Genomic DNA, 14,363 nt, shown 5'->3' with positions numbered 1-14,363 from the left:
TCCGTGGGTAATCCATGGAGTCTGAAAACATGGCGGAGGAACAAAACTGCCAATCCCTGGGCAGATGGCAGTCGGGGAAGAGCAATGAAATGGGCCATCTTGCTAAAACGGTCCACTACTACCCATATGACTCGGCATCCGGCTGACAGAGGGAGGTCTACCACAAAATCCATGGAAATATGAGACCATGGCCTGAGAGGAACATTTAAGGGCATAAGTTGACCGATAGGCAAGGAACGGGGAACTTTATGCTGTGCACAGACTTGACAAGAAAAAACAAACTCCTTAATGTCTTTGGAAAGACCAGGCCACCATACTGAGCGGGAGACTAATTCCAAAGTCTTAGAGATCCCCGGATGCCCGGCAACTTTGCTATCATGAAACTCAGTCAAAACAGTTGCTCTCAAAAACTCAGGGACCTAAAGACGACCAGCAGGAGTATTTCCAGGAGCTTGATGTTGAAGCTGCTTTAACTGGGTGAATAAATCTTGTGTGAGACCTGCCCGAATGACTGAAGACGGAAGAATGGGAGTAACAGGACTGTTATCATGAACTGGAAGAAAACTGCGTGACAGGGCACCCGCCTTGGTATTCTTGGAACCTGGCCTGAAGGTGATAAAAAACTTGAAACGAGTAAAAAATAAAGCCCAACGAGCCTGCCGGGCATTCAGCCGTTTAGCAGATTCGATGTACTGAAGATTTTTGTGATCAGTCAAAACTGAAATGGTATGTGTTGCTCCCTCAAGCCAATGCCTCCACTCCTCGAAAGCCCATTTAATAGCCAGTAATTCCCGGTTACCAACATCGTAGTTGGATTCAGCAGAAGAGAATTTCCTGGACATAAAGGCACAAGGATGTAATACTAGAGAGTCCGGATCCTTCTGAGACAGGATAGCCCCTACTCCAACCTCCGAGGCATCAACCTCAACAATGAAAGGCAATTCTGGGTTGGGATGTCTGAGGACTGGGGCTGAGATGAAGGCTTGTTTCAAGGCCTGAAAAGATACTTCAGCTTCACGTGACCAGTTGGTTGGATCCGCTCCCTTCTTAGTCAGTGCCACAATGGGAGCCACCAGGTCGGAAAAAGAATGAATAAATCTTCTATAATAATTCGCAAACCCTAAAAAGCGCTGAATTGCTTTTAAGTTGGTGGGTTGCGCCCAACTAAGGATGGCTTGGAGCTTCTTTGGTTCCATACAGAATCCCCGAGGGGAAATAATGTACCCTAAAAAGGATACCTCCGTGACATGAAATTCACACTTCTCCAGCTTGGCATATAGGTGATTTTCACTTAATTTTTGAAGAACCTGACGCACCTGGGTAACATGTTGTTCAATAGAGTCAGAATAGATCAAGATATCGTCTAAGTAGACGACTACGAATCTTCCAAGAAAATCACGGAGCACATCATTAATGAGATCCTGGAAAACTGCCGGAGCGTTAGACAGGCCGAATGGCATAACCAGATACTCGTAGTGACCCGATTGAGTACTGAATGCCGTTTTCCACTCATCTCCTGACTTGATTCGGATGAGGTTATACGCTCCTCTCAGGTCAATCTTAGAAAAAATCACAGCCGAACGTAGCTGATCAAAGAGGACAGAAATCAGCGGCAAAGGGTAAGTATTCTTTACTGAGATTTTATTCAAGGCTCTAAAGTCAATGCAGGGTCTGAGTGATCCATCTTTCTTCTCCACAAAGAAGAAGCCTGCACTTAAAGGGGATTTAGATGGCCTGATAAATCCTTTCCCTAAGCTCTCTTTAACATACTCATTCATGGCCACAGTTTCTGGTCCGGACAAAGCATATAACCTTCCCTTTGGCAATGTGGCACCAGGAATTAGCTCAATAGCACAATCATAAGGCCGATGGGGAGGCAAAATGTCCGCATTGCCCTTGGAAAATACATCAACAAAATCCTGGTATTCCACAGGAATGGGTGCGGGAATGACAGCAGCAATGCGTAATACATTCCTTATTACAGATGGTACCCCATTGTGAGATCTCCCCCGACTGCCAATCAATGATGGGATTATGAAAGGCCAGCCAAGGGTGACCCAGAACCACTGGAACTGCTGGGCAATGGGTAAGGAAAAATTCAATTTTTTCGGAATGAAGAGCTCCTACCGAAAGTAGAACAGGGGGTGTACAGAGGGAAATAACCCCATTGGATAAGGGACTCCCATCCAAACCATGCATTGTGATATGCCTACCCAAGGTTAACTGAGGAATACCTAAGGCCTTGGCCCACGTTAAGTCCATAAAGTTCCCTGCAGCTCCACTGTCAACGAAAGCCGACACCGAAGAACAGAGGCCGCCAAAGGAAACTTTAGCTGGGACTAACAGGGAATTATTCGAGGAGATAAGCTGCAGACCAAAGTGAACCCCCTCACAATTCACTTGGTCAAGGCGTTTCCCGACTTGTTCGGACAATTACGGCAAAATGTCCTTTACCCCCACAGTACAAACAAAGACCAGAATTTTGCCTTCTGGTTCTTTCTTCAGGAGACAGCTTGGAGAGACCCATCTGCATGGGCTCCTCTATGTCCACAGGAATGGAAAAAACACAAGGGGTAGACCCGACAGGTGCTCCTTTTTCAGCCCTCCGCTCTCTGAGACGACGATCAATCTTAATAGAAAGCTCCATGAGTTTATCGAGAGTCTCAGGAGCGGGATACTGAAGGAGACTGTCTTTTATAGACTCAGATAAGCCGAGGCGAAACTGACTGCGCAGGGCTGGGTCATTCCATCCACAGTCGTTCGACCAACGGCGAAACTCCGTACAATAAATCTCTGCGGGATTCCTACCCTGTCTGAGAGCACGTAACTGACTCTCGGCGGATGCCTCTCTATCAGGGTCATCATACAATAGCCCTAAAGACCCCAGAAAGGCGTCTACAGACAACAATGCCGGATCCTCTGTTTTTAAACCAAAAGCCCAGGTCTGGGGATCCCCCTGAAGTAAAGAAATAATAATTCCGACCCGCTGAGTTTCCGTACCTGAGGAGACTGGTCTTAAACGAAAATAAAGTTTACAAGACTCTTTAAAATTAAAAAACTGCTTCCTATCACCAGAAAAACGGTCAGGCAAATGCATTTTCGGTTCAGGAACGACCCTCGGGGAAGTCCGTAAAAGATCTTCCTGTGACCTCACCCGAAGGTAAAGATCCTGAACCATCTGAGTAAGTTCTTGAATCTGGCTAACTAGAAGCTGGCAGGATTTGGCCCTAAACCAGTGGGATTCATGAGGCCGAAAACCCTTCTAAACTGAATAAGGGAAAAAATCAAACCCTGTTTAATTTTAAGTTTTGGTTTGGCCGGTTATAATGTTATGATTCCAGTACTTCTGACCTGAGGAGATCTTATGACAAAGGCCAGAGTACTGGAAGGGGATGCTGGTTACGGGAGCAGGAAAGCCTAGTAACCCCTGGCGCCCTAACTCCGTTGTCTCGCCCGTGTTATCAGAAATCCCCTGCGAGACTATGGTTGCTTGAGCCCATGGCAGCCGCGTTTGAAGGGCGGATTACGTCTGCCCAACTCCTATGCCCCCTCAGGTCTTAATGGGAGACAAAGGGAAATCCGAGACAGGGTGATAACAAGGGGCCCTCTGACTAAGCAACCAGGCCAGGGGCTACAAGCTAACTAACTTAAACCAGAAGTATGTGCGGACAAACCGCCAGGGAAAAGGACAACCAAAAATCCACTGATCCGTAACTCCTATCCAGCACCGCTGGATACCAGAGTGGATTTGTGGGAGCGGAATCCTCCGCAAAAGCTCCGAAACACAAAATAACCAAATGATAATTAGTAAGCGGTCAAGCCGCAACACACGGCTAAGCCGCGACTCACGAACACCACAGGATGTTAAAGGTGCTCGGTCTGGACTCCAGGAAAAGATGACAACTTCCGAGTACTGGACCACTGAGGACAGGAACGACCGGATAGAACAGGACTGGAAAACTCTCTGCAACTGACACAGCAAACAGGAAGCTATAACCGGCGTCTGTGAGAAGTCCTGAGAGTGCTTTTAAATGGAAGCCCTCCAATCAGGTGCCAGACAGGGCTAATTACAACATGCCGTGCAGCTGCATGCTGCATGGCCAGGAACCAGTGAGGTGATTAACTTAGACCCAGCAACGGGGAACGTGGTCCGACAGTGGCGTCCCCGTTGCTAAGGTCTGTGCGGCTCCGTGCGCCCGGCGTCTAGCGTTGCTAGGGAGCCGGCGGCTGTCCGCATGCGGCGTCCCTAGTTGCTAGGCGCCGGGCCGCACTGACGAGCGGACCCTCGGCGCCTAACAGTTGAATAGTGCACCATATGGTAAAAATTAACACTTTGAACTCAGTTTGTCTGGTGTAACAATATATAAGTACATCTTTAATTCTCAACAACTCCAAACTTTGAAACAATGTGGCATAATAAATTCATACAGGTTCAATTGAGAACAGGAAAATGAATGGAAAATGTCACTGTTATTGCATATAATATATTTGATAGCAACCATGTATAAATGAATCTAATAGAGGAAAAGAGTCCCGACACTTAAGGGCTAATTCCCCTTTCTACTGTCATCCCATGTGCCTGTAGGCAGTGAATGGGATCGAAGAGAGCAGGGTAACGCCAGCGCCGGGACGGAAGAAAGTAGTGTGTGCCACCTCTGCTGTCCCCGAAGAAACTCTCCCCCTCCCCTGTTGTGTTAAACACAGAGCAGAGGTGGTGGGAAGCATCCCGCAGATGAGAGAGCCGCTCTGAAACTTAGAGAAGCATGCGTGTTAAGCCATTCATAGGTCCACAGCTTTGAGCAGGGAGCTGCTCACATGTCCAGACGCCGGGTTGGGTTGAAATTCCACACCCCCGGAAACAGTGGGGGTGATTCTGAGTTGATCGCAGCAGTAAAGTTTTTAGCAGTTGGGCAAAACCATGTGCACTGCAGGGGGGGCAGATATAACATGTGCAGAGAGAGATAAATTTGGGTGTGGCGAGTTCAATCTGCAATCTAAATTGCAGTGTAAAAATAAAGCAGCCAGTATTTACCCTGCACAGAAACAAAATAACCCACCCAAATCTAACTCTCTCTGCAAATGTTATATCTGACTCCCCCTGCAGTGCACATGGTTTTGCCCAATTGCTAAAAAATTTCCTGCTGCGATCAACTTGGAATTACCCCCAGTGTACGTCTGGTTAACCGATGATGTACGTTTCACACAGGCTTGTTCACATCTGTGTCTGATTCATAGCTGTACACTAATGTTACCACAGACGTGATTTGTCTCTCAGAGGATGAGTGTAAATATAATAATGTAACAGCCTCCGGGATTTGTATTGAGATGCCCCCCGGAGCCCTCACAGCTGCCCGCTCCTGTATACACATTTACATCATCAACGCAGATCCGGAGATCATTGACTTCCTGAGTATGTCTGTGGTTACTCAGAAATGCCGCCACAACTGAGACGCTGGAGAGGTGATTTCTGTGTAATGGATCACAGTTGTCGGCTGTTACTCACCTCAAAAATCACCTGGATATGCCGCGTTTTTGCTGCCACTCCCCATTACCTCCAACAAAATGGCTGCTTCCTGTTAGTCAGTTGCCAATGAATCCTCACTGCGACCGTAATTACAATTCTATCGCTGCGTGTGTGCATTATGACAGTGACACACACACAGCTTACTGATAGACACTTAGCGTAGAACTATGAACCAGACCCCTTATGCATACCTCCCAACTGTCCCAATTTTCACAGGATAGTCACGTTTTTTTTGAACTGTCCCACTGTCCCACCCACAGGCCGCAGTGTCCCGCGGTGGGGGGGGGGGGGGCGCAGTTGGGAGGCTCCTGCACTGGCTGCTCTGCTTAGCAGAGCAGCGGAGAATAGATGCATGCGCACAGCATTTATTCAGTGCAGACAGAGAGAGAGAAGGCATGCCACCAGCTCACAGAGTGCTGGGCATGCCCCCTCAGTGACAAAAATGATTGCGAGCTGTGACGACACGTGATGACACAGCCGGCACGTCGTGTCGCACAGTGGTAAAAGACACATGGTTACTTTCCTAGCCCTGGTCCTACACATGGACTTCACCAATTGCCAATATGTTATTATTTATATGTTAGGCAATATTGTATTATATTGTATGATGTTATTGTTACAAGGGTACAGTTATGTTTTCGATGTATATATATGAATGTATTGGTTATTCTGTTATAGTTTGTAAAATAATGTTTCCCCCATGTGACTGATCAGATAACCTGTGTGTTTGCTGTTGGGTAGATACAGCCAGTCTCAGATGTCAGGCCATACAACACCCTCATTCTTCCCCACACAATGGATTCCAGGCCACACAATCAGATTCACTAAGTAAGGTTACTTTAGTTAACATCTATTGTGACCTAAGGGACATGCCTGGACATGTGAAAGTAGGTTTGATCTGAAACTGTTCTGGGGGTGTCGCCTTATTGTAGGAAAGACAAAGGTTTTGATAATAGCAAACAGGGGAGGTGAGAGATCTGGCAGAGAAGGTCAGAGAGTGACAGGACACTGGCTAAGAAGTAATGTTCTGCCGGGAGTTCCAGGAGGGAATTGTCGTGTCGAATTGGATCACAGAAGTGTGCTGAGCTGTTTATAACCCATTCTGTTCAATAAACCACTGTTGGTTTTTCATCTACCACCATGACTGAGTGATTGTGAACCCAGTATCCTCACACGAGCCATGCCCCCTTTCTCATAGTCCACGCCCCCTTTTCGGGCGGGTGTCTCTTTAAAGGTTGGTAATGTTGGGAGGTATGCTTTATGTATAGATGCAGGTAAATCAGAAATCACATTGGGGTGACTTAGAGCAACACTTGTGCATCATGCGTCTGTCCATGCTGAGCAGCAGAACTAAGGGCGAATCATGTCTCATGAATGTGGGGGCATCATGAGCATATAGGGGGAATTGCAGCAATTTAGAGGTGGGTGTACACAGAGATCTGTGTCTTGCACTGAGGATAGTGCTGGTGGGAATGTGCGCTGATAGTAATGGCGGCTGCTCTCACAGACAGATGGATGCGTGTGGTGTAACCACAGAGGTGCCCATCTCTGAGTACAGGCTGAGACCCATCATTATCTCTGAGATCCCAGTGTGGCCGACTTGTGAGCAACTCTGAATCATCCCCATTCAATGCTAAGGCACTTTTGAAAATAACACAATCTTGTGGATGTAACTCAATAATCTTACACCAGAAGCTGCAGAGGAGGCCTCACACACTCCCGAAGTTTAATTCTAGAGTCCTCCAGATCATTGTTTGATACGTCCAGTCTTGTCAGAGAGCGGTTTGTTGTAAGAACAGAGTGGAGATCATCACAGCAGGAGGAGGTCAGACGGCAGAACTGTAACCTGATAAAAGAAGAGGGATCTGGATTAGGTCATTTCTTATAATTTCCAGCCTCACACTCAGAGTACAGTAGATATAATTGTTGGTGTGCTGTGTATATCAGCTATTAAGCTATAGTTATGTGCCAGTGAAAATGTTCTTGATTTACTGTATACTAGCTGTTCTACCCGTCCTTCGCACGGGAGTTTCTGATTTTGATGGGGAAGTTTCTGATTTTGATGGGGGAGTTTCTGATTTTGACGGTTGTAAATATAAATGTGTTCAAAATTGTACAAATCTATAGAGATATAAACTTGAGACGTCTTAATGTAAGTAAATATTAATCCACGGTTCTTGGAGTTGTTGTTTGTGGCCAAAGAATGTTTCCTTAGAGCAGGGGCAGCCAAATGTCCCCCCCCCCCCCACACACACACACACACACACACACACACACATTCACCCCCTCCTTACTGCGGATAAAGTCCAGCCCACTCCCTGACTGGGATTCCTCCAGAGTTCAAGACACCTCTGCCTGGACTCCAGGGGGGAAATGTTATAGGGGCTGAGATGACCAAGGTCCAGAATTTTGGCCAAGATTGCCCATATATTTCAAGTAGCAATCATTTACAAGGCAAAACCAGGTTGGTTTTTCCTTGTAAATGTTTGCAATCAGAATCAGCTTTATGGGCTAGGTATGCTTGCATATACTAGGAATTTGATTTCAGTTTACAGTGCAGCAAACAGGGGGGAAGACGTAGACAAGAGGGGGGGATAGGGAGGGGGAATATATGCAGTATACAGCTAAGTAAGAGTACACAGTGGGGGTCATTCCGAGTTGATCGCAGCTGGATCTTCCCAGACATGCAGGGGAGATGCCTAGCACAGGGCTAGTCCGCCCCGCATGTCAGTCCCCCCCCCCCACCCACACAAGTACACAAGCATTGCACAGCGGCGATGCTTTTGTACTTGTGGAGTAACTCCTGGCCAGCGCAGCTCCTGCGGCTGGCCGGGAGTTGATTGTCACTGCCCCTGATCGCAGGGGCTGCGTGTGACGTCATGCAGCCACTGCAGCCTGCCGCTTGCACAGTCCGGCCACGCCTGCGTTGGCCGGACTGCGCCCCCATAATGGCGTCCAAATGCCGCCGTGCCGCCCCCTCCCGTCCAGCGACCGCCTCTGCCTGTCAATCAGGAAGAGGCGATCGCTAGGGAACGACGCCCTTTGGCCGTCCGGCATGCGCCGGCGCACTGCAGTGCCGGTGCATGAGCGGTTCCAACCTGATTGCTGTGTTGCCATAAACTGCAGTGAGCGATCGGGTCAGAATGACCCCCTGTGTTCGCTACAATCAGAAGATCGGAGTAGAGCAACTGGACAGTCAACTCGGAGTTCAGCAGGTGGACTGCTTGAGGAAAGAAGCTTTTGAGGCTTCTATTGGTTCTGGTGGGAATGGCCCTGTATCTTTTTCCTGGTGGCACCAGGTTGAGCTCGCCGTAGCCCGGGTGAGGTGGATCATTGACTATCCTAGTCGCCCTTTTTTTGGCTCTGGACCGATACAGGTCGTGGACAGGTGGGAGGTCAGCTGTGCGATGCTTTTGTACTTGTGCGGGGGGAGGGGGTGACCAGACATTTTGGGGCGGGCTAGCCCTGTTCTGGGCGTCACCCCGCATGTCTGGGAAGATGATCGTAGTTGTGCTAAATTTAGCACAGCTACGATCAACTCGGAATGACGCCCAAAGTACCAGCCAAGCAGCTCCTAATTATCATTTTTCAAACCCAGCCTGTGACACGTCAGTTAGGAGCTGATTGGCTGGTACTTTATATCCGTCCAAGGCTTAGTAAATAGACCTCAAAATCACTGCAGACTGCAGTGGTGGGGACATGTAGTGACAATGGAAGAGAAAACTATAGGAAGCTCTTCCAGACAGGAGACTGACCAGAGACATTCGGCAGGATGACATTTCCGAAAGGGAAAGTAATATGAGGGGGCTCTGGGCTGGCATATAAATACAAAAGGGGCGAGCAAATAACCCCTAGTTGCTAAGAGGCAAATTTGCTGCTGATCCACGTGTTTTGGCGAATTCGCTGATGTTTTCACGAGTTTTCGGTCATGCCAATTCGAAAAAATAAAGCGAAAAGACATGGGCGAAAGGGATTCAAAAATGGACGAAAAATGCCTGCAATTTATTACCCAAGGTCGGTTTAGGGCCTTTTTTTTTCCGTCTGCAGGGATCTGGGATAAGTTCCTGGATCCCTGTATTTTAATGCGAAAAGAGATATTTTGAAACGTGAATAAATGGGGAGAGGTAATTGAATTGCCGAATAATGACCAAAAAACCTCCATTTTGTTTGTGTGAAAAAAATACCACAATTAATTGAATTCCTCCCTATATCTATCTTTAGCAGAGCATTCTTTAATGATTCACTACACAAATATAAATGATATAAACTAAACTTATTAATGATATGATTCATAAATTAACATTTTAACATCTGGGGGTATATTTACTAAGATTCGTAATTGACGGGATTTGGAGGGAGATTAAACACGAATGACATCGAATGTGTGAACTTGCAACTTTTGGTTTTTTTTACGACTCATTTACTATGCTGTTGTATTCTGTATTTTCGTTTTTTCCGATGCCGATGTCATTCGTAATGTCTGGCAGTGTTTTACAGGAGTGATTAGTAAAACACTGCCGGACTTAACACAATGAATCCCGGCCAGATCTGTGAGATCCGTGCAGGGCTTAATTGTGTATATTATGAGAAGTGATGAAAGTGTTAAAATTGAAAAAAAAATTGCGTGGGGTCCACCCTCCTAAGCATAACCAGCCTTGGGCTCTTTGAGCCGGTCCTGGTTGTAAAAATACAGGGGGAAAAATGACTCTGGTTCCCCCATATTTAAACAACCAGCACGGGCTCTGCGCCTGGTCCTGGTGCAAAAAATATGGGGGAAAAAAAACTTAGGGGTCCCCGTATTTTTAACACCAGCACCGGGCTCCACTAGTCAGAGAGAGAGTGCCACAGCCGGGGGACACTTTTATATTGGTCCCTGCATCCCTGGCATTAAATTCCCAACTAGTCACCACTGGCTGGGGTACCCTGGAGGAGTGGGGACCCCTTAAATCAAGGGGTCCCCCCTCCAGCCACCCAAAGACCATGGGTGAAGCCCGCCGCTGGTCCCCCATCCAAGGGCGGCGGGTGGGAGGCTGATAGCCTTTTGTGCAAAAAAAGGATATTGTTTTTTGTAGCAGTACTACAAGTCCCAGCAAGTCTCCCCTGTAAGCTGGTACTGGAGAACCACAAGTACCAGCATGCGGGGGGAAACAGGCCCACTGCTACCTGTAGTTCTACTACAAAAAAATACCCAAATAAAAACAAAACACACACACCGTGAAAGTAAAATTTTATTAAACATACATGCACACTTAAGGTGTGTACACACGGTACGATTTTTTCTTCCGATTCTGACTATATAGTCAGAATCGGAAGAAAAGATAGTGCAGATCGCAAGGTGACAGTCACCTTGCGATCCCGATCCGATGCCGATGCGCGGCCCCACGCGGTCGGCATCGGCCGAAAAAATAGGCTGTGCAGGCAAGTCAATCCTGACTATCTCTATAGAAGAGATAGTCAGGATTGACACTTAGCCAAAATCGCACATAGCCAGCATCGCAAGTACACTCATTATGTGCTTGCGATACTGGCTAAGTGCCGACACGGCCCCCTGTCGTACGGTGAGAATCGGATAAGTCCGAATCTCACCGTGTGTATGCACCCTTACACACTCACATACTTACCTATTTTGACACGAAGCACTCGATCCTCTGGTCCAGTGGAATCCAGGGGTACCTGTAAATAAATTATACTTACAAAGAATCCAGGGTAGATCGGTCCTCTTCGTAAAAGTTATAATCCAGGGACTTGGTAAAAATAAGATTTTAGTTACCGGTAAATCTATATCTCGTAGTCCGTACTGGATGCTGGGGACTCCGTAAGGACCATGGGGAATAGACGAGCTCCGCAGGAGACAGGGCACTTTAAGAAAGAATTTGGATTCTGGTGTGTTCTGGCTCCTCCCTCTATGTCCCTCCTCCAGACCTTAGTTAGAGAAACTGTGCCCGGAAAGCTGATAGTACAAGGAAAGGATTTTGGAATCCAGGGTAAGACTCATACCAGTCACACCAATCACACCGTATAACTCGTGATAAACTTACCCAGTTAACAATATGAACAACAACTGAGCATCAGATCAACCCTGATGCAACCATAACATAACCCTTATTTAAGCAATAACTATGTACAAGTATTGCAGAAGAAGTCCGCACTTGGGACGGGCGCCCAGCATCCACTACGGACTACGAGAAAAAGATTTACCGGTAAGTAAAATCTTATTTTCTCTAACGTCCTAGTGGATGCTGGGGACTCCGTAAGGACCATGGGGATTATACCAAAGCTCCAAAATGGGCGGAAGAGTGCGGATGACTCTGCAGCACCGAATGAGCAAACACAAGGTCCTCCTCAGCCAGGGTATCAAATTTGTAGAACTTTGCAAAGGTGTTTGAACCTGACCAAGTAGCTGCTCGGCAAAGCTGTAATGCCGAGACCCCTCGGGCAGCCGCCCAAGAAGAGCCCACCTTCCTTGTGGAATGGGCCTTAACTGATTTAGGCAGCGGCAACCCAGCCGCAGAATGAGCCTGCTGAATCGTGTTACAGATCCAGCGAGCAATAGTTTGCTTTGAAGCAGGCGCCCCAAGCTTGTTGGAAGCATACAGGATAAACAAAGGTTCTGTTTTCCTGACCTTAGCCGTTCTGGCTACATAAACCTTCAAAGCCCCGACTACATAAAGTGACTCGGAATCCTCCAAGTCAGTAGTAGCCACAGGCACCACAATAGGTTGGTTTATATGAAAGGATGAAACCACTTTCAGCAGAAATTGTGGGCGGTCCGCAATTCTGCTCTATCCGCATGGAAACCAGATAAGGGCTTTTATGTGACAAAGCCGCCAATTCTGACACACGCCTAGCCGAAGCCAAGGCTAATAGCATGACCACCTTCCACGTGAGATATTTTACTTCCATCGTTTTGAGTGGTTCAAACCAGTGTGATTTCAGGAAACTCAACACCACGTTAAGATCCCAAGGTGCCACTGGAGACACAAAAGGGGGCTGAACATGCAGCACTCCCTTTACAAAAGTCTGAACTTCAGGCAGAGAAGCCAGTTCTTTTTGAAAGAAAATGGATAAGGCCGAAATCTGAACCTTAATGGAACCCAATTTAAAGCCCAAAGTCACTCCCGACTGTAGGAAGTGAAGGAAAAGGCAGAGCTGGAATTCCTCCATTGGGGCATTCCTGGCCTCACACCAAGCCACATATTTTCGCCATATACGGTGATGATGTTGAGCCATCACATCCTTCCTAGCCTCTATCAGCGTAGGAATTACCTCATCCGGAATGCCTTTTTCTGCTAGGATCCGGCGTTCAACCGCCATGCCGTCAAATGCAGCCGCGGTAAGTCTTGGAACAGACAGGGCCCCTGTTGCACAAGTCCTGTCCTAGAGGCAGAGGCCACGGGTCCTCTGTGAGCATTTCTTGCAGATCTGGATACCAAGTCCTTCTTGGCCAATCCGGAACAATGAGTATTGTTCTCACTTCTCATTTCCTTATGATTCTCAGCATTTTGGGAATGAGAGGAAGAGGAGGAAATACATAGACCGATGGGAACACCCACAGTGTCACCAGTGCTTCCACAGTTATCGCCTGAGGGTCTCTTGACCTGGCGCAATATCTCTGCAGCTTCTTGTTGAGGCGGGATGCCATCATGTCCACCTGTGGCAGTTCCCACCGACTTGCAATCTGCGTGAAGACTTCTTGATGAAGTCCCCACTCTCCCGGGTGGAGGTCGTGCCTGCTGAGGAAGTCTGCTTCCCAGTTGTCTACTCCCGGAATGAAAACCACTGACAGTGCGCTTACGTGATTCTCCGCCCAGCTAAGAATTCTGGTGGCTTAAACCATCGCAACCCTGCTCCTTGTGCCGCCTTGGCAGTTTACATGAGTCACTGCGGTGATGTTGTCTGACTGGATCAGAACCGGTTGGTCGCTAAGCAGGGACTCCGCTTGACGTAGGGCGTTGTATATGGCCCTTAGTTCCAGGATGTTGATGTGAAGGCAAGTCTCCTGACTTGACCACAGCCCTTGGAAATTTCTTCCCTGTGTGACTGCCCCCACCCTCGTAGGCTTGCATCCGTGGTCACCAGGACCCAGTCCTGAATGCCGAATCTGCGACCTTCGAGAAGGTGAGCACTCTGCAGCCACCACAGGAGAGACACCCTGGCCCTGGGGGATAGGGTGATTAACCGATGCATCTGAAGATGTGATCCGGACCACTTGTCCAGTAAGTCCCATTGGAAGGTCCTCGCATGGAACCTGCCGAAGGGAATGGCCTCGTATGATGTCACCATCCTTCCCAGGACTCGAGTGTAGTGATGCACTGACACCTGTTTTGGTTTTAATAGATTCCTGACCAGTGTTACGAGCTCCTGAGCTCTCTCTATCGGGAGATAAACCCTTTTCTGGTCTGTGTCTAGGATCATGCGTAGGAGAGGCAGATGAGCTGTAGGACCCAACTGTGACTTTGGAATATATAGAATCCAGCCGTGTTTCCGTTACACTTCCAGAGAAAGTGATACGCTGTTCAGCAACTGCTCTCTTGATCTCGCTTTTATGAGGAGATCATCCAAGTACGTTATAATAGTGACACCTTGCTTCCGCAGGAGCACCATCATTTCCGCCATTACCTTGGTGAATATTCTCGGGGCCGTGGAGAGACCAAACGGCAACGTCTGAAATTGGCAATGACAATCCCGTACCGCAATTCTGAGGTAAGCCTGATGAGGTGGATAAATGGGGACATGAAGGTATGCATCCTTTATGTCCAGAGTCACCATAAAATCTCCCCCTTTCAGGCTTGCAATGACCGCTCTTAGCGATTCCATCTTGAACTTGAACCTTTTCAGG

General features: G+C 47.7%; 1 protein-coding gene across 1 annotated transcript in view; it reads right to left on the bottom strand.

Moving 5' to 3' along the window:
* Window positions 1–5,143: 5,143 nt before the first annotated feature.
* LOC135057157 (NACHT, LRR and PYD domains-containing protein 3-like) overlaps window positions 5,144–14,363 on the bottom strand; it is a 277,987-nt gene continuing 268,767 nt past the window's right edge. The window contains exon 13 of the mRNA XM_063963056.1: window positions 5,144–7,370. Coding sequence (XP_063819126.1) covers window positions 7,208–7,370 — 163 coding nt within the window. The 3' untranslated portion in view covers window positions 5,144–7,207. The remainder of the gene's footprint in view (window positions 7,371–14,363) is intronic.

This window comes from Pseudophryne corroboree, chromosome 3 (assembly GCF_028390025.1).
Source record: "Pseudophryne corroboree isolate aPseCor3 chromosome 3, aPseCor3.hap2, whole genome shotgun sequence".
NCBI classification, from domain to species: domain Eukaryota; kingdom Metazoa; phylum Chordata; class Amphibia; order Anura; family Myobatrachidae; genus Pseudophryne; species Pseudophryne corroboree.
The sequence above is the reverse complement of the archived record's forward strand: the minus strand, read 5'-3'. Positions and strand labels throughout refer to the sequence as shown.